The 25,515-nt window shown below is 35.7% G+C and overlaps 4 protein-coding genes across 5 annotated transcripts; 3 read left to right on the top strand and 1 right to left on the bottom strand.

Annotated features, from left to right (window-relative positions):
- Positions 1–888: 888 nt before the first annotated feature.
- SK41 (shaggy-like protein kinase 41) lies at positions 889–7,147 on the top strand. The gene is made up of 13 exons (XM_021968858.2): positions 889–1,199; positions 1,557–1,796; positions 2,005–2,097; positions 2,213–2,272; positions 2,349–2,621; positions 2,807–2,881; positions 3,323–3,379; positions 3,469–3,609; positions 3,704–3,754; positions 4,196–4,291; positions 5,093–5,176; positions 5,259–5,361; positions 6,764–7,147. The coding sequence occupies exons 2-13, from the start codon at positions 1,650–1,652 to the stop codon at positions 6,850–6,852; spliced, it is 1,269 nt and encodes a 422-aa protein (XP_021824550.1). The 5' UTR covers positions 889–1,199; positions 1,557–1,649; the 3' UTR covers positions 6,853–7,147.
- A 2,335-nt stretch (positions 7,148–9,482) lies between these two features.
- Positions 9,483–12,811, top strand: PUR2 (Glycinamide ribonucleotide (GAR) synthetase). The gene is made up of 4 exons (XM_021968993.2): positions 9,483–9,892; positions 10,306–10,682; positions 10,880–11,410; positions 12,254–12,811. The coding sequence occupies exons 1-4, from the start codon at positions 9,679–9,681 to the stop codon at positions 12,674–12,676; spliced, it is 1,545 nt and encodes a 514-aa protein (XP_021824685.2). The 5' UTR covers positions 9,483–9,678; the 3' UTR covers positions 12,677–12,811.
- A 729-nt stretch (positions 12,812–13,540) lies between these two features.
- Positions 13,541–16,671, top strand: LOC110765794 (RNA-binding (RRM/RBD/RNP motifs) family protein). Of its 2 annotated transcripts, none has more exons than XM_021969031.2 (10): positions 13,541–13,695; positions 13,841–13,971; positions 14,080–14,194; positions 14,294–14,349; positions 15,011–15,058; positions 15,169–15,266; positions 15,722–15,791; positions 15,906–16,016; positions 16,259–16,312; positions 16,387–16,671. In XM_021969031.2, the coding sequence occupies exons 2-10, from the start codon at positions 13,861–13,863 to the stop codon at positions 16,417–16,419; spliced, it is 696 nt and encodes a 231-aa protein (XP_021824723.2). In that variant the 5' UTR covers positions 13,541–13,695; positions 13,841–13,860; the 3' UTR covers positions 16,420–16,671. The 2 variants fall into 2 exon arrangements, with proteins under 2 accessions (XP_021824723.2, XP_088107108.1); XM_088250982.1 differs by having other exon boundaries at positions 13,580–13,695; positions 13,851–13,971.
- Positions 16,672–17,469: 798 nt separating this feature from the next.
- Positions 17,470–20,932, bottom strand: LOC110765607 (SNARE-like superfamily protein). Its single transcript, XM_088250747.1, has 5 exons — positions 20,743–20,932; positions 20,304–20,389; positions 20,151–20,211; positions 19,619–19,705; positions 17,470–17,840 (listed from the first exon to the last, which is right to left on the bottom strand). The coding sequence occupies exons 1-5, from the start codon at positions 20,821–20,823 to the stop codon at positions 17,748–17,750; spliced, it is 408 nt and encodes a 135-aa protein (XP_088106873.1). The 5' UTR covers positions 20,824–20,932; the 3' UTR covers positions 17,470–17,747.
- Positions 20,933–25,515: the final 4,583 nt, after the last annotated feature.

Genomic DNA, 25,515 nt, shown 5'->3' with positions numbered 1-25,515 from the left:
TTATTTGAGGTGGAGTACATGTCTAAGTCTGAAATCAAGAGAGAGAGAGACAAAGAAGAGAAGATGAAAAATTTCGGTGGCAATGGAAAGTGGAGATCTAGGGTTCAATTTCTTTCGTCACTAACTTTTGGAAATATTCATCATTTTATTACTCTCGGTTTAGATCAAGCGAACTGATGGTTTGAATATTGTAAAAAGTGGCTAAAATATATAGATATTACTTGGAGTTACTAATGTTATTTGAATATTAATTAGACTTATTAATAATGTTGGATATAAATGAATAAGTAAACTTAACATAACTATTTTCCGACTGGGTTCACCGGTTCAAATGCCCACCCCTAGTCTTGGGGACGATGTGTTAGCATATCAACTTTTTATTTTCTTGTTGTGTGTGTGCAATTTTTTGAGTTTTATAAGTGAATCAACTCTTTTTGAGTTTGTTGCGTGTTTATAGTCTCTACTTATAAGTTTTACTTGTGAGATTTTAAAAGTTGTAATTACAGTTGTAGTTTTGTGCGTTGAGGTATTTGCGGGGTTTTTTCAAGCTTGTGGCTTTTATGCTAGAATTTATACACCTAGCTAGTGTGCTTGATGTTATCAATGGACTCGTCCATATTTGGATTAACCCTGTGATTACTATGCTTATGTCTTTGTATCAATCATATTGGCCTTTGTGGTTGACGACCTCGCTTATAAATGCAATTTATCTCATTTTTTTAAAAGAAAAGAATTTGCAAAAAATTAAATGTTCTAAAAGCTTTTAAATTTGTAATACCCCCAAAAAAAAAAAAAAACAAAAAACTGTTAAGGAAAAACAAGTGCATAATCATCTACATTCCCCTCCCCTCCTCTAGTTTTAGATAAAGAGTAGAGTATAGTATAACCATCATCAGCGTCTTATTTGTCCCAACTCCATTATTCTTTGTTTGTTTTGAAAACAACCCAAAGCTGTCCACTTTCTCTCTCTCTCACCGCTCAAAACTCAGAGAAAAAGAAAACCAAAAAAAAGCTCAAAAAGTTAATTGATTTTCCGTAATATTAATAATATTAATAATTATAATCTGATCAACTACAGTTCACTCTCTCCGATCAACCCTTTTTTCTTGTGCAATTTTTTCTGCTCCAATCTCAAAATTCGAAGAGCAAAATTTAAAATGCGCGAGCTCTGCTTCGAGGCCTCTCCGAAACGCTTGCAGGTCAGTCTTCTAAACGATCCATCCGTTTACAAAATCTCTGAATTTTTAATGTATTGAATTCACTGGTGATTTTTTTTTTGGAGATTGATTGATTTTGAAAGATCAGCGTTCATTTTAATGTGTTTTGCATTCGAATTTTGTGGTTAAAATAGAAAGTTGGAGTGAGTTTGGTGTGGATCTGAAAGTAAATTAGTTAACTTTAAATTGAAGTTTCTTTATTTTTTTGGCTTTCATTTCTGTTCAACAGTCCGTCTTAATTTCTTAGTTGTTTTTTTATTTTTTTCAATTTTTCAAACCTGTAAAAGACCCTTAAAGAGTTTTGATTTTCTTTTTCTTTTTCTTCTTGTTGTTTAATAGAAAGATAGGTGCTTGGATGGGACGGGACGCAGAAGTAGAGAGTATTGCAAGGTTGAGAAGTACTAGCATCTGCGGTAGTGATCAGACATTGTTATGGCGTCTGCTAGCTTAGGGAACGGTGGAGTTGGCAGTTCAAGGTCGGTGAATGGCTTCAAGAGTTCGTCTAGTTCGGTTGACTGGCTCGGGAGGGAGATGCTTGAGATGAGATTGAGAGACAAGCCGGATCATGATGAGGATAGAGTAAGCCTTGTGCATTTTAAATTGTTTAAGAAACATGTCAATTGTTGCAACTATGACATGAAAAATGGTGGGTCTTTACATTTCTAACAAGCAACAGGTGAGCAAAATGAACTAGGCACCTGCTCTATTTGAATGTGACTGGTTTTGACTATAATTTGGTGTTTTTGCTACACTCAGTTGACAGTTCTTACTATTTCTTCTGTTGTAGGATAGTGAACCGGATGTCATTGATGGCGTGGGTGCTGAAACAGGGCATGTAATACGAACAACTGTTGGTGGTCGAAGTGGTCAATCTAGGCAGGTTGGATAAAAATCTATTTGCGTTCAAATTTAATTTAGTAATATTTTAAATCAGAAGTGGTGATTTCTTATATCTTTGGTGACTTACATTTTGTTTCATTGTTTGGTTTTGACAGACTGTGAGTTATATTTCAGAACATGTGGTTGGAACTGGTTCTTTTGGTGTTGTTTTCCAGGTAGATAAATATTTTGCTCAATTAAAGCCACCTAATTTTCCAATGAATTAGTGTTGATAAAACTTTCTTTGCACAGGCAAAATGTAGAGAAACTGGAGAGATTGTTGCTATCAAGAAGGTCCTTCAAGACAAGCGCTACAAGAATAGGGAGTTACAGATTATGCAAATGTTGGATCATCCAAACATTGTGGCCCTAAAGCATTGCTTCTTTTCAACCACAGACAAAGAAGAGGTTTACTTGAACCTCGTACTTGAATTTGTTCCTGAAACTGTTAACCGTATTGCGAGGAACTATAGTAGGATCAACCAGCGGATGCCCTTAATATATGTTAAACTTTACACCTATCAGGTATCAAATTGTCTTGATTCTTAGTTTTCTCCTTTGGTTTAATTGTATTTTAACACAATCTACTGCATGAATCTTGCTCCACAAACGAGCATAGGGGCTATGGCTACTACGTAATTTGAATTTCTATTAGTGTCTCATATTTTTTAAAGTATTGTTTTCTATTTTCCGACTTTATTTTGGTGCAGATCTGCAGGGCTCTTGCTTATATACATAATTGCATTGGAATCTGCCATCGTGACATTAAGCCTCAGAACTTACTTGTAAGATATTTTCTTTTTCCTTCTCGAAGAACTGGGTGCTCTTGTATAACACTTTATCTGTATGCTATCTGCCACACCAATTCCCTGGGTTCCTAAGCGGAGCCAGTGGTCCCTCTCTAAGAACCATCTGGGTGAAGTTGAAAATTGTTTTCCCATTTGGTTATCATCATCATTTCAATGTTTATTATCAGAAATACTGTCATTGTCTATTTGTCTGTTGACAATTGGATGTATAAATAATTTCCCATATGGCTAATTTGCAACAATATTTCTTGATCCGGTACATTGCAGGGTGGCCCTCCAAGGATGTCTGCACTTTTTTTTTACTTTTATAAATGTGGATGTCCTCTTTAGAGAATTTTCGTATGCGTATATGTGTGTGTGTGGATGTATTCTGTGATTCGAATTTTTGATCATGCTCTAATGCTACCTGTTATTCAGGTGAATCCTCACACGCATCAGCTGAAACTTTGTGATTTTGGAAGCGCAAAAGTATTAGTAAGTATTTCAGGTCATCCTGTTTACCGACGAAGGGGTCTTTCTTAATTTCATTTATTGACAAAGGTCCCCTGTTTCCATTGTATCAGGTGAAAGGAGAACCAAATGTTTCTTACATCTGCTCAAGATATTATCGTGCTCCAGAATTGATATTTGGTGCCACTGAGTACACAACTGCTATTGATATATGGTCTACAGGTTGTGTGATGGCTGAATTACTTCTTGGGCAGGTGGTTTGGTACTCAAATATGTGAATACTAACTTGTTTTATTTTTTATTTTTCCTTAAAAGTATTTAATATTGTCAAGCCAACTTCTCTTGCAGCCCTTGTTTCCTGGCGAAAGTGGAGTTGACCAACTAGTTGAGATCATTAAGGTGAGGTCATCTATGTACTTATATGTTGATTTCCATTTTCTTTTTAATTTAGCGTATTTAAAGTTTTGGATTAAAACTATGAGTTAAACCCATCAGGGTTGAGTATATGAGTTGTCTTGGACTCTGTCTAGGTTGACTGTGTTTGAGACACAGATTGGTTTTTCGGCATCAACTATCGTAAACTCTTTTCTCATTTGAATGTCACCGTTTTTCTTTTTCTGTTTTTCCTTTTGAGTGGTGAATAGAAATATCAAACAGGATGGAATAAATCTTCTAGAGTTGTAAAAGTATAAAATAAGTTCTAGTCCTTAAGAAGCAATTGCCCACAAAAATACATCCTTTCCATATATTATCTTTTCTTTAATACATCTTCAACTCTCCACAATTATGAAAAGAAGGAATTCTTAAATAGACACGTTGTGTATCTTAAACTCTGTGCAGGTTTTGGGAACTCCAACTAGGGAGGAGATAAAGTGCATGAATCCAAACTATACTGAATTCAAATTCCCACAGATAAAGCCTCATCCCTGGCATAAGGTGTGTCTTTGCTTACTCGTGCACTATCCTTTCATGTTTGCTTCTGGCGTTCAAAAGTTCACACATGATTCAATCATTTATAATTTCATTTGACCAATCAAGCTGTGATTTAAATTATTAAACCTTAATTGTATAATTACACTGAAATGTGTACATAATCATTATCAAACTTACAGCATGAAGTCTGCTCCTCTTGTTGCTGATTCAGAAGGAGTCCATTATGGGGCAACACTAGTAATGATTCCATTAATGCTTTGGTAGTGAGTAGGGTATTTGGTTGGTATCTTTAACAATCCACTCCCAAGTTTTGTGAGGAGATTGTACTAGGTAGATAAAGTGAAAATATTTTCTTTAGTTATGAGTTGAAAATGGCTTTATAAATGATTTCACTGATTGCTCAAGTAAATAGAAGTTTTTTCATTTAGGTATACCGTTTTCCAAGCACGTGTTGAAGGGCAGGAAAAAATGTTAATGACCTGCCATATAGGGATTTAGCTTAAGTTTGCTGATTGGTAAATGAAAGATTTGCAGGCTCAAGCTCGAAAAAGCCCTGTTTAAATGAAGTCATGAAAAACTGCTTCATCCTGCATGTTGACTGCCTGACTGCCCTCACACCCCAAATTATATTTTCTAATGCAGAACGTAGTATGCCCATTCCCATTGATATGATGTTTATATCCATGTTCATATGTGACTTCCATCAATAGTGGTTTTGTGCATTTTGGTTTGTAATTAGCATTTGCTCTGAAAAGAGTTTCATTTACAATGGAGATTCAGTATGATATTCTTGTCATGTTATAGGTATTCCAAAAACGCTTGCCCCCAGAAGCAGTAGATCTTGTTTGTAGGTTTTTCCAGTATTCCCCCAATCTGCGATGCACTGCTGTAAGTTTAACTTACTTTGTTTTTGTTCCTTCAGTGGATATTATCTTTCAGTGCTAATCACTATTCTCCATTGGTTTTGCAGTTGGAAGCTTGCATTCATCCTTTCTTTGATGAATTGAGAGACCCAAATACTCGTCTTCCTAATGGTCGCCCTCTCCCTCCTCTATTCAACTTTAAATCCCAGGGTGAGTTTGATTAGTATCTATTACAATAAACATATGATACCATCTCAATTTTCTCACTTCCTATGGAGATTGCTGATAGTGGCTTCTTGGTTATTATGATAATTACAAGTTCTATAATCTAATGTGAAAAAAATGGATGGATTGTGTCATAGCACTGTTGAACTTTACATCAACAAAACTTTATTTGGGATATGACATTATATAAGCCTTGAAAAGTTGTGAATTCAAAATTATTATGCGAGAAATGGCTGTCTTGTGCTTTTCTGATCTTTCATTTAGTGTCCCTCTCTCTAATTTTATTTAACTTGATTACGACGTCTACGTCAAGTAATAGTCTCTATTCATAAATATGTAGATATAATTTAGAAGACGGGTTTTGTTTCTTTTCAACAACTTTGTGCTGCATGTATGTAATTAGATGGCATTAGTTATTAAGCCACATTAGGCTGCCCTTAGTAACATGGACTTCAAATAGATGTTGTTCCCATCTGAAACTATGAGGCAAGCTATGATTTTCTAGTCCTTGTTGCCTGTCTGGACTCTTGGGTTTGGCCGTGTCCAACTCCATGTTTCTATGCCTCTGCCATATCTGCTTAATATTATGGCCTATAATGCTTTTCTTCATAAAACTGAGAAGGCCAAAATACATTGAACAACTAATTTCCATTCCGAGTACGACTCAAACCACTTTGTTGAGGAAGTTCTGAGTTTGAGGTGTTACAGTTAAAAACAAGGTACAAAATAATAATCATAAGAAAATAAAGACGCTGAAGGGGCATCAAGGGTTTGTGGTCTTTGTGCTAAATTAGGGGTTTTTACTTCTTATGCTCTTATAATTTGTATGGTGTTCGGGAGATGTGCTGTCATGGCAATCTTTTGGGTGGTGTGGGTGGAGAGGAATAGAACTTTTGGAGGGAGGGGGGAGGGGGCACCAAGGGATGTGCGGCGCCAAGGGATGTGGAGGTGGATCTTCTATGGGATAGGCTTCATTTTTGGGATTCACTTTGGCTGTTGGTATCTTCAGAATTTAGGGATGGTTCCTTTCAGGATATATTGTATGATTGGAATTCTGCCGTACACTACTAGTTTTGTTGGTGTGGTGCCGTGTATCTTTGTTGAGTTGTTTAGCTAGTATAGCTAGACCAGTAGACAACTTGTCCCTTGAATTGTTCTGTTCCCTTCTTAATGAAATTATGTTTCTTATTACAAAAAAAGACAATGAAGTGACTGAGAGAAGTAGGAAACAATACATACTGTAGTTGAAAACAGATTACAAAAACCAAGAGGGTGTCTTTTCTTCTTTTTCCTTGTACGTGCAGTTTTGCATCCATTAAAATTATTTATATTTGGTTTTCCATGTTCCTAATGCCCCTTTTATGTTTCTTTCTATTCTCTTTGATAGAGCTTCAAGGAATTACACCAGACATAGTCAATCGACTTATCCCGGAACATGCCCGTAAGCAGAACTTATTTATGGCTTTGCACACCTAGCAAAAATGTGTCTTGCATCTGCTTGCCTTCTCACTCCAATATGGTCTTCTATCAACATATGTAAAATCTCTCTAGCTTTTTACTTGTCATCTTGTGTCCTGTGACCGTGAGTAGTAAGAGTGTTTTGCCAAAGTTCCCGAAACATTGTAGGAAATCTGAGGCTTTAAGTTTGCATGCGGATAGAGGTGGTTTTGTATGCATATTTGAAGACCAAATATAAATTACATGTATGTTTATTGTGACTCCAAGCGCAAGGAATTTAAGATAATATATATACGTACAGAGTGTTTCTTCCTTGGTGTTTGGTTGAGCTACATTTTTGTGCATTGTAATTTGTTGAACGTTTCGTATCAGACAGGTGCTTTCAATTTGAACAATTGGATCATACATTTCCTGAATTACGTTGATGCGGTGCTTACTCAAACCAAAAGACAGGAATTTACATGTGGTATTTGAATTTGTCCATGGCATTTCTATGTAGTTTCGGAAAAGTTTAAATGGAAATTAATTTGGAGATGTTTGTTTGTACTGGAATATCATTGATTGCTTTTAAGTTTCCCATGGTAAAGAAGTTGTGATGTAACCAGAATAAGGAGATTTTGACCGTAGACTCCAATTGCTCAAGGCGCAGAGTTTCTCTTTGGATCTACATCGCTTTTGCTAGATTGGACCAAGAACAAAGAATGAAAACGAAAAATGAAAAATGAAAAATGAAGAAAGACATGCTTGCTTGGACTGTTGGAATTTGATCCTGTTTATTATTATTATTATTTTTAATACAGAGAAATAAGAACAATCACAAGTGAAAACCACGGGGCACGCAGGCCCAAATAAATCAAAATAAAAAGGAAAAGAACAATTTAGTGGCAAATCATGTTCCCCGGGAAGTGAATAGGCCATGGCCTAAGTCAGAGACAGCATCTGCCGTAAAACAAGAAATGATCCTGTATTTCCTAGCCTACTTTGTATATGGGATGGGCTTGATGTTAATGTGTCATGTGTTCAATCCCTTTTGGTTATATATGCCATATATTGACCTAGATAACCCCTTTTTTAAAATAAAAAAAAAACAAAAAAAAACAAAAAGGAACATATATATGCTTTGTAGGACTTTATAAATATTATTATTCTTGCTTCCGTTAAAAGGCTATCTGGATTATGAGCAAATGGAGGATAGGGAAAAGAAAAAGTAGGATTTTTTCTTGCTTACAACCAACTATATACAATTTCGTCTATTTTTCTCATCATGTGGTTGTAGTGCCATATGACGGGAGAAGTCGGCAAATTGCATATAGTACATGTGAAAAGAGAAGGCATAAAGAAAAGCAAACAAAGAAAAGGAATATGTCACTAATTGGTTTCCCAATTTTTCTTTCTTTCTTTCTTTCTAAACTAAAAAGAAAGAAAAACTTGGCTTGTTTTCATGGCAAATTGAAAACCAATGGGTAAACAGCCCACAGTTTGACAAGGTAACTGATTTTCCCATTTTCTGCACGCAAATCTGAGTTAGGATGGTGTGCACCACGTGCCATGCCCACAACGTACACAACATATACTTCATTCATGCCCACAACGTTTGAGAAGAGACATGGAAATGCGTAAACTACGTGGCTGGTGTATTATCTAATTCGCATAAAATATATTAGTATTTTGTCCAATATACAGTGGCGGAGCTAGTAACTTGTCTTTAGGGGGCCATTATCGTAGTTTCAAGGTTTTATAGCTTTATATTTCAATTGATATAGTAGCATGTGTTTAAGAGTTATTGACTTTTTCATAAAGTTTAGGGCCACAGCCACTGCAAGCCTGTATGTGGCTTTGCACCTAAATATACATAAGAAATAAAAATAAAATATTTCCACATATCTTATATGTATTTGATGGTACACCAACCACGTGGTGTATCTGAAATATACAAATATTTCTCCTTCAACAAGACTTGGAGAGAGGGCCTTTTTTGTTGATATTATTTTCTTTCTTTTCTTATATATGGTGGATTTTCACATGCTTATGTGAAAGAAAGGGATTTTTTTAATATTTTTTTTATACTTATTTAGAAGTTAGAGCATGTTTTAACATTAGTTATCCGTGCATCCGAAATTTTGTGTTTGCATTTCCCTCTTTTATTATCGCTTATATAAAGAAAAAGAAAAAAAAGAAGATAGAAGCAGAGTCTTGTAACTTAAGGGCTCGTTTGGGACTGCCTTTTTAGGAAGCACTTATGCTCATAAGCGCTTCTAACAAAAGCGTTTTTATTATAAAGTTGTTGAAAATTTCATAAAAAATCAAAGTGCTTCTTGAAAAAGCATTGGGCAGTGCTTCTTAAAGAAGCATATAGCAGGTGCTTCTCCAGAAAGCGCTTTTATGGCCCAAAAACACTTCTAAACTTTTCTGCCAAATGCCATTAAAAGCGCTTTCGGTAGTGATTAAGAGTATTTGCTTTTGCAGGTGAGGTCGTGTGTGTTTGATATTCTCCCTACAGTCATATCATTTTTGTACAAAATTAAAGCTAGGGTGTATAGAAAGTATATTTCGATTTTCTTGGCTAATTAATTTTGTTTTTAGTCTTATTTGATTAAAAACAATTATTTATTTAATTAAATCTAGAGCGCCTTTCCTCTTAAAACACCTTAAACCCTCAGCCCCTCAGAATGACAAAAATAAACAAACAAACCCAAAACCCGGAAGCCATGCTCTCTTCTTCTTCATTCCAATTTTAAATTTCCCATTTCCAAGCAGGATTACACAGACAGACGCCTATTTGCTTGCTTAATCCTTAAAATCCCAGAGGGGCAGTTTGGGAACAAAGAAAACAGGGGAGAGAAAATGGGTTGTGCAACGTTGGACCTCGTCGGAGCTGCTTCTCTCAAACTCAACACCAACACTCACTTCCTTCGTTCTCCGAAGCCATTCCTCTCCTTTGTGGGGCCCATCCGCTCTCGCAATCTCAACGGCCCATCATCGACCCTTCTCACTTGCCATGCCCACAAATCACGGCCGTCAGTTTCCCTTCGCGTCCAATGTACTGCTGCTGCTCCTGGTAATTTTTGACAATTCACTTGATTTTTCTCCCAATTTTCATGCTTTTTCTTTGGTTATCTCTTTTTAATAGTGTTATTTCTTTAATTTTGTTTGTCAGAAACTAATTTCCATATATGTATTTCGAAATTGAACTTTTTATTGGAAAAAAATTGCAACTTTCATTGAGTATGTAGACTAGTTCTTGTTTTGTTTTATTTATCTATTTATTTAGTTATTGTTATTGATTTATTGTCAGATTTCTAGTTGATTTTTGATTTTGTGGAAATGGCAATACCATATGTGTGTATTATGCATGCAAGTATAATTATTTATGTGTATAAATGGTATCGAAAACTCTGTATGGATTTGTATAATTAATGGCTTGGATAGTTGCATGGAATTTAGTTTCTTGTTTGCCTACTGATGTTGCAGAAGAAGAGCGGGTGGTTGTTTTGGTTGTTGGTGGTGGGGGAAGGGAACACGCTCTTTGCTATGCATTGAAACGATCGCCTTCTTGTGATTCCATCTTTTGCGCCCCCGGCAATCCTGGAATTTCCAATTCTGGGGATGCCACTTGTATTTCAGACCTTGACATCTCGGATAGCTCGGCTGTGATTTCATTCTGCCGTAAATGGGTTGTGGGACTTGTCGTTGTTGGACCAGAGGCCCCACTTGTTGCAGGCCTTGTAAATGATCTGCTTAAGGCTGGAATCCATGCTTTCGGCCCTTCATCTGAGGCCGCTGCTTTGGAAGGATCCAAGAACTTTATGAAGAGTTTGTGTGACAAGTATGGAATACCTACTGCTGAGGTTTGTTCATTATGTTTGATATTATTTAAGAGAGATAAAAGGGTGTTGCTAAATTTAATATTGCTTGCTTATGTTCACTAGAACAAGAAATGAATGTGAAAAATGAATAGCATTTTACAATGAATTTGATTTTTCAGTTTTTGTGTGGCGATTTTCATACAAACAAGAGTTACTAATGCATTGATTAATTGATACAGTATCAAACATTTACAGACCCATCTGCTGCGAAACAATATATACAAAAGCAAGGGGTCCCTATTGTTGTTAAAGCAGATGGATTGGCTGCTGGAAAAGGAGTTATTGTTGCTATGACTTTGGACGAGGCTTTTGAAGCAGTTGATTCAATGCTTGTAAAAGGTTCTTTTGGTTCTGCAGGTTGTCGTGTCATTGTTGAGGAATATCTGGAAGGAGAAGAAGCATCTTTCTTTGCTCTGGTGGATGGAGAGAATGCCATACCCCTGGAATCTGCTCAGGACCATAAACGTGTTGGGGATGGCGATACAGGGCCCAATACTGGTGGAATGGGTGCATACTCACCAGCCCCTATCCTAACTAAAGAACTTCAAGATATAGTGATGAAATCCATCATTTACCCCACTGTGAAAGGAATGTCAGCAGAGGGCTGCAAGTTTGTTGGGGTTTTATATGCTGGACTCATGATAGAGAAGAAGTCTGGCTTACCTAAGCTAATTGAGTACAATGTGCGCTTTGGTGATCCAGAGTGTCAGGTCAGTATACAGACCCCTAGTAGATATGTAAATATTTGATTCATTTGCTAATTTAAATACCAATGATCAGTTTTTACTTGAAATCTCATACAATTTTTGTTTAATTTACCTCAAGATTTTTACCACTCGTGAAGCCTTTATCCAGAACTTTTTGCTCATTTTGCAGGCAACAATTTAGGTTCAAGAATTAAAAGTGCGTTTCTGTTTGATGAAGTAATGAAATTTAAATGGATCTGATTGTACATATTAGGTTAGTGTGAGAGTTGTAGTATGTATTATGCATATGCAGGTAGAAGTTGGAACTAACTTAACTAAGTTTAGGGAGATAGAGGAAAGTAAGATTGTGAAAGGCCGTTGTCGTTTGGATGTAGTATTTGAGGTTTTGATGGATTTTGTTTTATTTATTTGCTCACCCTGTTTGTTTACATTTTCAGTGTTCTGGTTTTCTTTGTCTTTCTCCATTGCTTTTTTGGCCAATGTCTATTTTTGTCTCTTTCTGAAGTTATCCTAGTGCTACTGGGCAAGATTGATGTGATGTGGCTTATGAGCATATGATTTAATGGATTTCTTTGCACCCTTAATCTCATACGTAGCATAAATTCTGCATGTGCTCATATCGATATTCCAAATTGCTAGTGTGGCCATTACTTTGATAGGTTGTTGAGTGGTGGGTTGCGTGTCATATCTAAATATTGTGCTTAAAGGTAGGTTAGCATCTTTTATGGTACTCAGGCATAACAATCTAGTTGTCTTGCGTCTCATCAGATTGTTTTGTTTTAGATTAGTAGTGAGTAACCCGTTAACATGGATTTCGGGTGCTTGTTTGCCTTTTATGATAAACAGGTTTTGATGGTTCGTCTGGAATCTGATCTGGCACAAGTTCTACTTGCAGCTTGTAGAGGACAGCTAAGTGAGGTGTCGTTGAACTGGTCGGCCGGGTCAGCCATGGTGGTGGTAATGGCAAGTAAGGGGTACCCAGGGCCATATGAGAAGGGAAGTGTAATTCGAAACCTTGATGAAGCAGAAAATGTTGCTCCATCTGTTAAGGTATTTCATGCAGGAACTGCCCTGGATCCAGATGGCAACTTCATTGCTGCTGGGGGCCGTGTTCTTGGAGTGACTGCCAAGGGAAGAGACCTCAAAGAGGCATGCGATCGGGCATATCAAGGCGTAGAAGAAATTAATTGGCCAGGTGGGTTCTACCGCCGTGATATTGGTTGGAGAGCCCTTCCTCTTCCTCAGAAACAATTTGTGACAAGAGGTTAAACTAAAAGAAAATTTGTACTATTTGTGACATGAGGGCATTATGAGAGAAACGTCTATACCTTGCCCTTTTTTTTTGGCCTCATGAGTAACATCATTGTTCTAATAAAGTTAGCATTTGTCTCATCCCTGAGAAAACTACTTTAAGTATAATGTTAATTGTCTGCTTATTTGCGTTGTAAACCATATCCAAGATGGCATCACCAGAAAAAAATAGTATGTCCTGAAACTACCAAGTCATCCTGTTTTCTTCATCTCTCCGTCGTCAACTTCAAAAAATAAAAAAGTGATAATGAATCGGTCGGCAAACTTCATCTCTGTCCTGAAACTACACTTGTGATCGTGGGAACCATTTATCTATTGTAATCTTTTTTGTTCAAAATTTGTTGACTAATTGCTCCCCAAGAGACTTGTGTTCAAAAAAAAATTTGGTACATGGGTTTTGATGTTAGAGATATGCTATTTGACCCACATTCATCTTTGTAATTTCCTTCTTGACTGAATGTGATAAGCTTTGATGATAAACTATCCAACTGAGGAAGTAACATGGTTTGACGGTAGGAGAAATTTATTTTTTGAATACAAATTATAGTATAGCCGCTCGGCTACACTCGGTTTTTTCCTTATTTTTTAAAAGATACAGTATGACCGTGCGGCTATATTTTGTTTGACACGTGGCGCCTAGGCGCTAGGCGGTTCTCTTTATTAAAAAAAAAAATAAATATTACAGCCGCGCGGCTATACTCGGTTTTTAAAATCGTATAGCCGCGATATATATATATGTAAATGTGACTCGGTAATGGCTAGCCTCCTCGCAAATGGAACTACCCTCCTAAAAAGTCGGTGTGATTTTTCCAGCTGCAGCTCGAGCTCGAGCCCAAGCCCAAGCCCAAGCCCAAGCCCAAGTCATCTGAACTAACTAGTCTGAAAAACCTTAACCTAAAACCCGCCTCTCATCCTCCACTCTCAGCCTTCCTCTTTGCGCAGAAAAACCCTAATAAGCTCAACTCTATTTTCTCCAGGTAAACTCCCTACTTTTCTCGCATCCAAGAGCTCCTCTTTGTTTTGCTACGTCGACCGCTTTCGTTGTTCATAGAAAGTTCGAGACTTTTCTTTTTAATTTTAATTTAATTTTTTTTTTTCTCTCTCTCGCTCTCTCTTTGAAAGATCATTGTAGTTGCAGCGAGATGGGGGCAAAGGCGAAAAAGGCAATGAAGAAGCAGCTGAGCAAAGCTTCTGCCCAATTATCAGTATCTACTCACAATAAAGAAGCTGCTGCTACTGCTGCTGATTTCTTGGTAATGCTTAATTACAAACTATACGCATTTTTTATATACAAGTGTTTCTTTGTTAAATATTTTTTTTTGGGTTTGTTATTTATGGCTTTGGTTGTTTTATGAGGAAAGCCATTGGAAGGCGGCCCTGCGCGTAAGCTCCCCGAAGAAAAGCCCAAGGAGGATGTCGCCAAGGTTTTATACATTGGTCGGATACCTCACGGTTTCTATGAGAAGGAAATGGAAGGTGCGATTGATTTGAAATGAAGAATGCTGTATACGTTTTGGTGAAAGTTGTTACTACATTTTTATTTGTGTTCCTGCTAATTAGCTTCTTTTTTTGCAGGATTTTTTGGGCAATTTGGTGTGATTAAGAAACTGAGAATTGCACGCAACAAAAAGGTCAGGCTTCTGGACCATAGCTTCATCTATGTTTTGCATGATGACATAACTTTTACTTTGTGATAGCAATTGTGTCGTATTTGCTTATCTGAAGTTTTTTTTAAAGGTTTAACTAGGATTTATAGTCTGCCTTCAGAAATTTGACTGGTACTCCACCTGCCATATCTGACTAGAAAGCTACTACTAACAAGTAAAATTGTAGTCTTAGTGAAATTTCCAATTGTTTGATAAGCCATTACTCAGTTAGAGGGTTTTTACATGAGTAATGAGTAATTTAAATTGGAATGGTAGAGTGAGAATGCTAATTAGGAGGCCAGTTGAGACTCTAGTGAGGTCACAGTTGGTCCCATTGTGGCAATTTTGAGTTTGATTTTAGGGAGATTGGCTGACAAATAATCAGGGGAAAAGGAAGTTGATTCTTAAGGAGATAGCCCATTTCTCAAGTTCCCTATTGAAATGTCTTTAGTTAATTCCTTGTAACTGAAAATTACCTGAATGTCTATTGCCCCGGATCTTAATTCTAGCACACCTTTTTTCCTCCCAGAATTTTGAACATTTTCCGACTAAGGATTTTTCTTTTATATTTAGTAGGTAATATTGAAGTTTAATAAATTTATATTTTTCTGACAAATTTTGACTTTTTTATCTTTCATCTTAATAGACAGGAAAATCAAAGCACTTTGGCTTCATCGAGTTTGAGGACCCTGGGGTTGTATTCAATTCATTAAATTTTGGCATCTAAAAGCCTGTTCTTCTTTACAAAGTTCCTTTTTGTTTTTTTTTTTGGTTGGGTTCTAACTTTGCATTCCTTGTTTGCAGGTGGCAAAAGTTGTAGCTGAAACTATGCATAATTATTTGTTGTTCGAACACCTTTTGCAAGTCCATCTTATTGCTCCACAGCAGGTTCACCCAAAATTGTAAGCAATTAATTATTATTATTTATTATGATGTCGGAGTTTGTATGGCATCAAAAGGTATTTATTTTTGGTAATCCATATATGTATTTAAGGTGGCTAAGCTGTTTACTGCTTCTTTAAAAAAAATTGTCATATAACTTAGTACATCCATGTGATTTGGGAATGGGACCCAGTTCTGGGTGGCAATCATTCCACATATAGTCTTGGTCGTCCGTTGTCTTCTGTTGTCAATTGAGTCATCTATTTTCACAAGCAGCATCGGATGTATGTACCCATGCTGCTGGAATGTTTCTTAACGACTTATAACTGATAGTCATTGTTTGCATTATTGCATTATTAGCTGCTGCGGTTTAAGGGTTTGAATATTATTCTTTTTTCAAAATCATTGTTGCCCTTGTAAATCATTGTTGTTGCTATAAGTTGCTCACTATTTGTGTCTTGTTTATTTTATATAGATGGAAAGGTTTCAACTACCGAGTCAAACCCTTGAACTGGGTTCAAATTGAGCGGAAGAGGCATGACAAGGTATTCAATGCAGATATTAAAAAGCAACCTCTATCAAGTTTTCTCATTTGACATTACCAGACAAGTCTGTAAGGACTTCTTTAACTCTGTCCTCGTTGGGTGATGTTTTTTCAGGAGAGGACATTGGAAGAGCACAAGAAGTTGGTGGAGAAGATTTTAAAGAGAGATCTGAAGCGTCAAAAGAGAATTGAGGCTGCTGGTATTGATTATGAATGCCCAGAAATTGTAAGAATCCGGTCCTCATTTACTGTTGTAACTTTTTAAATATTTTGGTGTAACAGTTGTACGATCCACTAGATTCATAACATAACAAGTTAGTTAATTTTTACATTTTTTTTATAATTACTGTAAGAAGCTATTCCTTGTTCTTAATCTTTTTTCTGATTTGGTATTGCACCGATTATACTTAATATTTCTTTGTGGTTGATTTAGCTGTTACAATTGTTCATGATTTTGGTACATGGCAGGTTGGTAGTATTGAACAGCCTGCTCCAAAGAAAAGGAAAACTGACCGAAAAAAGGTATGTATTGTTCTTGTTTGTACTATTTTCTTGGTAATATATTATGTATTGCCATCTCATATCTTGTATTGCAGGTTGACTTGATAGGGATGAAGAGCAAACACTAGTTCGTCCACCCACTAAACTGGAAAGAGGCTTTTCTTGGATATCTGGAGATTTTGATTTTGAATTTTGAATTTTGAATTTTATAAATATATCCTTTTGTAGCTTATGGTTCATGACCTTTTTAATCACTTATGTAATGTAATCATGATTTGGCCATCGACAAAGCTTATAAGCATCTTCGGTTTTAAAGATACATCTCATGTAATGTAACGATGCTCTATCGTTGTTCGGTTATAAACATCCTCATTACTGCAGTCGTCACAAGAGAACATATGGACTTCCGTGCATTACACTCTTCCATAGTTTCTTTGGACGTTGCTTGTGTTGCAGCTAAACTATTGCACCATAAGTTTTTATGCTCTCACCTGACGGTTCCTTATTTTTCCGCTTTCACTTGTTCTTAGTCTTGTTACTTCAACAAATTCCCCATGGTAGAATAGTTTTACTCTTCACCACAACTATTGAACTTTTTAAATTTCACAAGAAAAATACTTAAACTTTCTCCCATTTTCATCTTTTCTCTCCAAGCAATAACTTTCATGAGTACACACATCAGTTTTTGACCAATCAAATCCATTTTCAGGTTTTTTCCCCTTTCTGAAAAACCACCTTTTTCTTTGTGTTGGTGCTAAAGATGTTGAGAATGGGTGTAATGAACAAAGGTATAAAAAGAGAACTGTTTGCAGAGCTATTAGGTGAGGAGAGAAGAATGATGGATATTGGATGAGAATTACAACATTGAACCAGTAACCCACTTCTTATAAGTAATTTTAAGATTGGACATTTTTTATGAAAATGTTTAGGCCATTGTTAGATGGACAATGCGGTCCTGATCATCATGTTAAATGTTAGGATCCATGTTCTGAATTGATAAACAATAAAAAAAAAAAAAAAGATATTATTTATTTATGGTCTGTTGTTTGGCACTTCAAATTTTATTTATTTATATATTTCCAGAGTTTTCTTTTTCATTTTTCAAATTTGTTTATCTGTTACTCCCTCAAAAAAGGGGGAAAACGCAACAATATTACTGAGTCTACATACAGGTGGTATGACCCTCAAAAAAATTGTCAATCTGTAAATAAGATAATAGCAGTACAACTGTTAGCGAAGCGATAAATGCAATACAGAAATTTTCTAATAATAAACATACCCTAAATATGGCGGGCTAAATTCTTTACTAAACATTGTTATTTTACAAGTAACAGTCTTGAACTAAAATCATGAAACAGAAAAAGAAAAAGAAAAGGCTTCAAATACCATATTTGTGGAAGCTTGCACCTCATCCTGAAAAAGTCAGGGGCTTGTCTTCCCACAGGATGCATGGCCCCTACAGATATTTTCGTGCAAGGGCACGAACTTTGGTATCAAAATGCGATGAAGTGATTCGGGAACCAGGCAGGTAGAGGGGATTAAGAAGAGTCTGCATATTCAAAAACACACCATATGAGTGAATAACCGATGTCTTTGTGTAACAGAATCCTTGTTCAGTTATAAAATTTAGGCTTTTTGAGTCAATCACTATAACTTGACCCCAAAAAAAAATGTCAATCACTATAATCAACTCTTTTTTCTTGTCGCACTTTTAGTTTGCAGGTCGTAATCTGAAATAACGCATGACAAAACTAGAGAAAATGGAAGAAGAGCTAGGCAGAGATAAGTTCAACTTGGCTTTGATATTAACCTATTCTTTCTTTTGTGACTGGAGAGAGTTCAGAGTACATTAACTAGCACAAAAAAAAAAACCAACACGCTAAAAGATATCAGAATCCCCCACAACAGTACTTCTAAGTCTGAACAACATAAGGAGGTATAGAGGATGGAAGCATGACACTTAAAGTTCTTGTTAAGGAAAGAATAAGGAATAATTCATTTCGAATTAGCTACACTAAACTAAAAGGCAAGAGTTATCCTTCATTATACGACTGGAAGGTACAGGAGAGTTTGAAACAGATATTATGCAATAAAAGAATTAACAGTGTGAAATGGAAACTGTGTAATGAAAGAATTAACAGTGTGTTTAGGCAAACTTCAGCTTTGAAATGGAAAATGATATGAGGGGTTTCCCCATCAAGTCTGGTTGACAGCATTGAAAAGAAAAATTAGTTGAAAAGAAAAAATTTGTGCTAGACGGCTCTTAGGCTTGAAGAAAGGATACTAGATACTCTGACAGAAATCTTTCCTAATTCATATCAAAATATAGAACAAAAGATTGTGCTGGTTATATTAGACATGAAAACAATGTGAGGGGTTTAGCAAAGACTGTTTGAGAGGAAATAGGGAAAATTCACATGCATGCCTGTCAAAAGATTAACACCACAAGTGTGTATATTATCAAGAAAAAGTATTTCCTAAGTCCTAATCTAGAATCCAGAGCTTCAAACTTTGTTAACATATATGGACTTGATACAAGCTCTGCAAAAGATTTAACTCCAAGAAAATGAAAACGTTTTAGAAACATATTAGAAATAGCATAGAAAGAATGATATAACTTGGAAAATGTGCAGACTTTTGAAATCGAAATAAGACATCTATTTACCCGTAATAACAAGTGTATGAAACTAACATCAAACCGAAGAGAATTTAAATTTAAAAATGGGCTCTTATGGTGGGCATTCCCATCGTGCCTCTATCACAACCATCAAAACATGCAGAAAGCTTGCTGCGAGAAACCCCCGCCAAATTACCACGATCAATGCTATTTCTAGCCACCAAAAACTACCACAGCCATCGGCAAAACCACTGCTACACACCACCCTTACTTGAACCACTATGGTCAATCTGCCTAGTAACCACCACTGAAATTTTTTCCCAAGTTCTTGAGAATCCAAAATGGGAAAGGGAGTGGAAGAAAAGGAAATTATTTCCAACAAAACACTGCCTAGTGTCCAATTAAGCAGTTGCTACCTACCTATTACGAACAAAGGGATGTGTACCACATGCCTGTTGACATACATTGACGTGGGTTCAGGGGAAGTGAAGAATGCACATAATGTTTTTTTGCATATCCTATGTTCAATGTCATTGCCAGTGGGTTTCTACTTGTTCAAACTTGTAAGAGCATTCACCCAAGATACTACAGGAGAATCTTCCTCACCAGGAGTTTCATAAGGACAATCCCCAAAAAACATGCATAAGGAACATAGTACGAAAGTGAAAAAAGAAACTTAAATAAGGGGCGGATGGTAAGTAGTGACTTACCTTGATATAGAGCTCATGAACCTCTTGGAAGAAGCTCTTGATACCATCATCATTACGGGAGTCATGAAGTAGCATAAGTCGTGTATGTATGTCTAGTCAAGGAAAGCATCAAACTGAAAGTTGTACACTAACACGGTACAGCATAGGAACAAAATTTAAAAACTTTTCACTCATCCTTCAGTGAAGTTGGAAAAAAAATCCACAACAGTGACAACAGTAATGAATTGGGGAAATTGAAGACGACATAAGAATATACATTTGACATCATTGCTATGCCATCTGCTGAGGTTGTATCACTGTTATCGGTTGAACATACTTTCTTGTTCTGAAAACCGAAAAGAGTTGTATGCAGGATTGATCGTAAATTCTGAATATATGCAGTTCTTTAATAGTACTATTTAAAACATTTACACAATGCAAACAACGGGAACCAAGAATTTACCAATGCAACAAATAACAAATCATCAGAAACTATAGAATTCTAAAATAGGTGAAGGTGACAAATATTTGATTTCAAAATATGAAGGATATGACCAGCGGTGACATAGACGGAAACCACCAGATCATTAAAGCGGTCTATTGCTTTCAAGTACCTACACCAAGAATGTTATAAAGATGAATAATAGGTGTAAACAAGTTAAAGGTGGAAGAAAAGCACAGAGGGCACAGAGAACAAGTGACTCACATGGCACTAGTAGTCCAGGCAAGGTCCTGAACAATATCCAGAGCAGCATGTAATATGAACTGATGCAGCTGAGCAGCATCTTCTCTCTGTCAAGTGTCAACCCATTATTAAGACATAAGTATTTAGCCATATAAATTATATATTTTGATGAATTTAAAAGTTATTAACAAACCCCATAACAGAAATTGAACAAAGCATTGCAGATGCAGAGATTGCCAAGAAATGAAGAAACCCATTTTAATTAATTGCAAATGGATGCATTTTGGCATAAAAATTACACTAATGGAAAAGCATTTGAATGTTACAAGTCTGAATCTTTGAGTCTCTAAACACACAAGTAACCAAAAATGGGCATTGCAGATGAATATGGAAATCAGAAAAATGCAATTGAAATTAGAAATTACAAAGGAAAAGGAGAAGGAAAAGGAACGATACTTACTTTGGCAGCGGATCCGACTTCAGCTTCGTAAATAGGGATGTCGTTTCTGCTGACGATGACGAAACATGCTGTGGTTGCCATCTGCTGCTATTTTACCAGCTATGCCTTCCACTTCCGATGACTCTCTCTCACAGAGATGATGAAAGATCTTCTAGTTTCGGGCTTTTTTCTGTCTCATTTCTCCTAACTTAATTTGGGGAACTTTTAGTAATACCGCCTAAAATTTACCTCAATACTTTACTCTATGTCGAATTTTACCACCAACTTTTTTTTTTTTCCCTGCACTATTTTATTGTGTCAATAGAAAAATACCACATAAAAGCATTTGCAATCATCCTCTCTATTTTTTAGTTTAAATTTAGCTAAAAACATATAAAAGCTATTTTATGAGCTCTTTAGAGCATCCGCAATGGGCTCCCTAAACCACCTTCTTAGACAAATTTTAGGGAGGAATTGTAAAAATGCAGCTCCAACCATGCTCCATATCCACCTCCTAAAATAGGGAGTCATCTAGGAGCTCCTAAATCTGAGGAGAGAGAAAGTACTCCTAATGGCTCCCTATAATTTAATGTTGCCTTATTTAATAAGTATTTCACACCTTTATTTAATGCTAACTATTTTTTATTTTATTTTTTAATAGAGATGGACCAATCAAAAAAGAGTTATAGCATTTATGACTCTCCAAATTAGAGAGTATGGTTGGAGTTGAAATTTTTTAGAGAGCTCCTAAAATAGCTTTCTTATATTTTTAGCTAAATTTTAGCTAAGAAATAGAGAGCATCATTGCGGATGCTCTTATAAAATTTTAACTACAATCATGCTTTCTAGTTCAGGGAGTCATAAATGTTATAACTCTTTTTTAATTGGTCCATCTCTATTTAAAAATAATATAAAAAATAGTTAGTATTAATTAAAGGTTTAAAATACTCCTCAAGAAAAAGCAGTATTAAATTATAGGGAGCCATTAGGAGTGCTTTCTCTCTCATAAAATTTAGGAGCTCATAGAGGTCTCTCTATTTTAGGAGGTGGATAGGGAGCATGGTTGGAGTTGTATTTTTCCAATTTCTCTCTAAAATTTGTTTAAGGTGGTTTAGGAAACCCATTGCGGATGCTCTAAGGTGAAGACCGTTAAATTTTTTTTTAGAAAAAAAAGGTCATGCGCAAGTCACATGATCACTATTTTGTCTCCTTTGACAAAATAAATGCTTGGACTTTTTTGGGTAAATACCAAAATAGTCCTTGAATTTGTCCCCGAGATACATTTTGGTACTCTAACTTAATTATTCGATTAAATAGTACTCCAACTTTCTATTTTGGGAGCAAACTGATCCCACCATGACATTTTTTTTGATAGTTTGAATCACGTGGATGACACATACTAGGGGTAAATAAGATTTTTGACAAAATAAAAATAAAAACTGACTGAAATGGTCCCTAACTTATGCATGAGTTTCATTTTGGTTCTCCAACAAAAGGCATAGTCACCACCCGATTTCCCCCTCGCCCACCTCCAAAGCATTAACCCAGGCAAGCACCTCCTTGTTTTGGTTTCCCTTTATATTAAATGTCTAGTTCCTTTTTACACAGAATAGGTAACATATCTTTTTAATTTTCTGTCCAGTTTTCAAAGGTGCTAATTTTGTGTTAAAGGTCTATAAAGGAGAGCCTTGTGCCTCTTCTTTTTTTACAGCTTTTCAACATCAGTTTTTGTGTGCTTAAACGTCGAAGAAATTTGTGTTTTTATTATGGATAAATCATCAAGTGTTCCATGTTTACTTGGTGATTTATCAACTGATTTCTCAATCATATTGCAATCATTTGCATAATTCCGTGACTCACACGGTTGAGGGCATCAATCCTGTGGTGGCGGTTTCTTCGGTGAGCTTGAACCAATTGTGACCAGTATTTGGTTCAACATAAGGAGAGTTGGAAGAACTCAGTTTTCCTCCGATGAGCTTGAATCAATCATGACCAATATTGCGTTTAACATAAGGAGTGTTTGGAAGATCATCCCGTGAGAAGTTGAGTTACAAAGGAGTCAGTAAATATTATCTAAAATGTGTCTAAGATAAGTGTGTGAGTACTTCTTGTAATTATTGTTCTATAGTGGATTTATTTTGGACTAAAAGTCTCATGAATTTCCCTAAAGTTGGAATTTTACTACGTTAAATAAATTTATGTGTGTCCATATAATTTTACGTACTACACATATTAGGATTGATTCACCATATCAATCATGCCGACATTATTTATTTTCTATATTATGCACTGCACTATCCAGGATTGAATTGTGTTATTAATCCTAATTGGATTAGGTTGAATTTGGATACTTAATTGAATTGGGTTGGATTTGGATACTTAATTGGATTGAATTATAATATAATGAACCCAATTGGTAATTGAATTGGATGCAAATTCTTCAAAATATGCTGGATTGAAAATGATGCACATCCCTATTATCTAGTAATATTTGTAGCTTTTTTTCTTTAAAACAATTTATACAAGCGATGTTTGCAAAGAGGTGATTCGAACACATGACCTCGAGTACAAAAGTAATTATGACAATTTGAGCTATAAACTCTTTACTTGTAGCTATTTTTAAGGAACTGTTTTTAGGAAAATACGTTTTATTCTTAAACCCCAAAGTGGAGCCTAAAGAATAGAATATCTGTCCAACTTTCTAAATAAAACTTAGAACTTTTTAGGTATCATTGAGCGAACTTATTTTCCCACTTCTCTTTTGTTTACTTACACTTCCTTTGTTGGAATTGTATATTCCCACTCTCTTTTTTTGTCCACTTTCACCATCTTTTGTTATAGTACTAAAAAACAAAAGGAAGTGTAAGTGGACGAAAGGGAGGTGGGAAAATCATCACTCATTGCTAATGTCCCCTTTTTATTATGGCTTATTATCTGTTTCACCCCTTGAAATTGATGCTCAGTCTCACTTCACCCACCCTAAACTGAAATTTTCTCACTTTGTACGGTTGTATGGCTAAATCACTAAGAGAACAAAACTATAAAAAGTATTTGTCTCAAATCTAAATAGCCAAACCACCTAAACCAAACCACTCAATAGTGGTCTGGTTTAGTTTAGTTTGATTTAACCCGTGATTTTAATTCAATCAAAGTTGGACTGCGCCCACCCAAGATTAAGTGTGAGAGACTTTCTAGAAGACTTAACGAGTATTGATCAATTACACCCGACAATATTGTTTACAGGAGAGATTCATATTTAATATAAAAATCATGAACTTGAAAAAACTGCGTGTCTGAAACTTAAAGATAAAGAACTTTTTGCACATGAGATTATCAAAATAGAGAGCTTTTTTCTTTACAATGGCATTTTTGTTCAGTTATTTTTTTATGCTGTGAAAACACACTAGTGGTTTTTTTTACTTAAAGATAATGCTTCCTTGTGAGCACACGTCTCTCCTGTGTGAACATCAGATTAAGCAAAACATTGTAGCTTGTTATTTGGAACACATCTTTCTTGGCATGAAGAGGAATTGAAAAGCTATACAGATGTTAATGTTATTTGGAACACATCTTTCTTGTGCATTGATTTAATAGTGCATCTTTTTAATGAATCATATTTTCATGCAAACTGTTTGAAAATTGAACAGATGACCCATGCATGAGAAGAATGAGATCAGAGAGGAGGATAATTCTGCTGACACAGTCTCCTCCTGCTGAGGATCACCAATGGCTTACTTATTGGATTTAATTTGCTCTGATTACGCTGTTTGAACTGATAACCATTGCCAAAGCCATTGAGTGGAAATTCCTTTTCTTTTTCAAAATGTAGTTCCTATGTTTTATTTCACTTTTTTATATATGGGCTTGCACTGAATGTGATTTTTCGAAAGGTATATTGGTTGTATAAAATTGATTCATAAAATTTTAGCGTGAATTTTTCATTTTGCTGTTGTTTAACTTACAAAAAAACAACATATATATATATATACACACACAGCTGGTGAGGTTTTTTTTTGCGTTAATAAATTATTGATTCATTGTTTTGTTTCAGCAATAAATAAGGTAGTAAACTTTGTAATTGCAGGAAAGAAAAATGTAGCGCATGTACTTGTTTTAATATTCAAATCTTTAATCTACTGTTGCCATGAAATCTTTGATATACAAAATAAAATAACTCCATGAAATGAACCACACACCGCTCCCACTATAGTTCTAAATGCCTGTAAAGCAGCTCCAAAAACCCACGAAAATGTGTTGTAACACCATGATCCACATCCTCCATAGAACCAGCAGCCAAACCATGTTCATGATAATGATGATTCAGATTCCTAAGGTACCTAAGAAGATCCTCCACATCCCCAGTGTAATTTACACGGGGTTTTATATTTTTGATGCGGATGTATTTCTTTTGTTTTCTTGATGCCGAGGAGTTTCTATGGTTATAAACACCCAACATAAATGTATCCATGCTATTAACGGTTGAAGTAGAGTTCCAGGATTTGAAATTGTCAAAAGCGGATCTTGCCAATGCGAATTTGACTTTGTTACCAGTTCGACCACTCTTCATAGTTTCATAATGATCAAAGAGACGCATCCTTTCATCAGCTTTTAACAAAAACGGATGACCCACCACTTTTTTCACCAATTCATCGTAGCTGAAAAGACAAAAAGAACAATATCCTATAAGAAATAAATGAAGTGAAAAAAAATAAATAAATAAAATAAAAGAGATAGACAACTCACTCCAACTTCTTCTTTCTCTTAGCACGGTTGACAAAATCAAAGAAGTGTTGA

Source organism: Prunus avium, chromosome 1 (genome assembly GCF_965620075.1).
Source record: "Prunus avium chromosome 1, drPruAviu1.hap1.1, whole genome shotgun sequence".
In the NCBI taxonomy this organism is placed as follows: domain Eukaryota; kingdom Viridiplantae; phylum Streptophyta; class Magnoliopsida; order Rosales; family Rosaceae; genus Prunus; species Prunus avium.
This window is presented reverse-complemented; position numbering and strand designations above follow the sequence as displayed.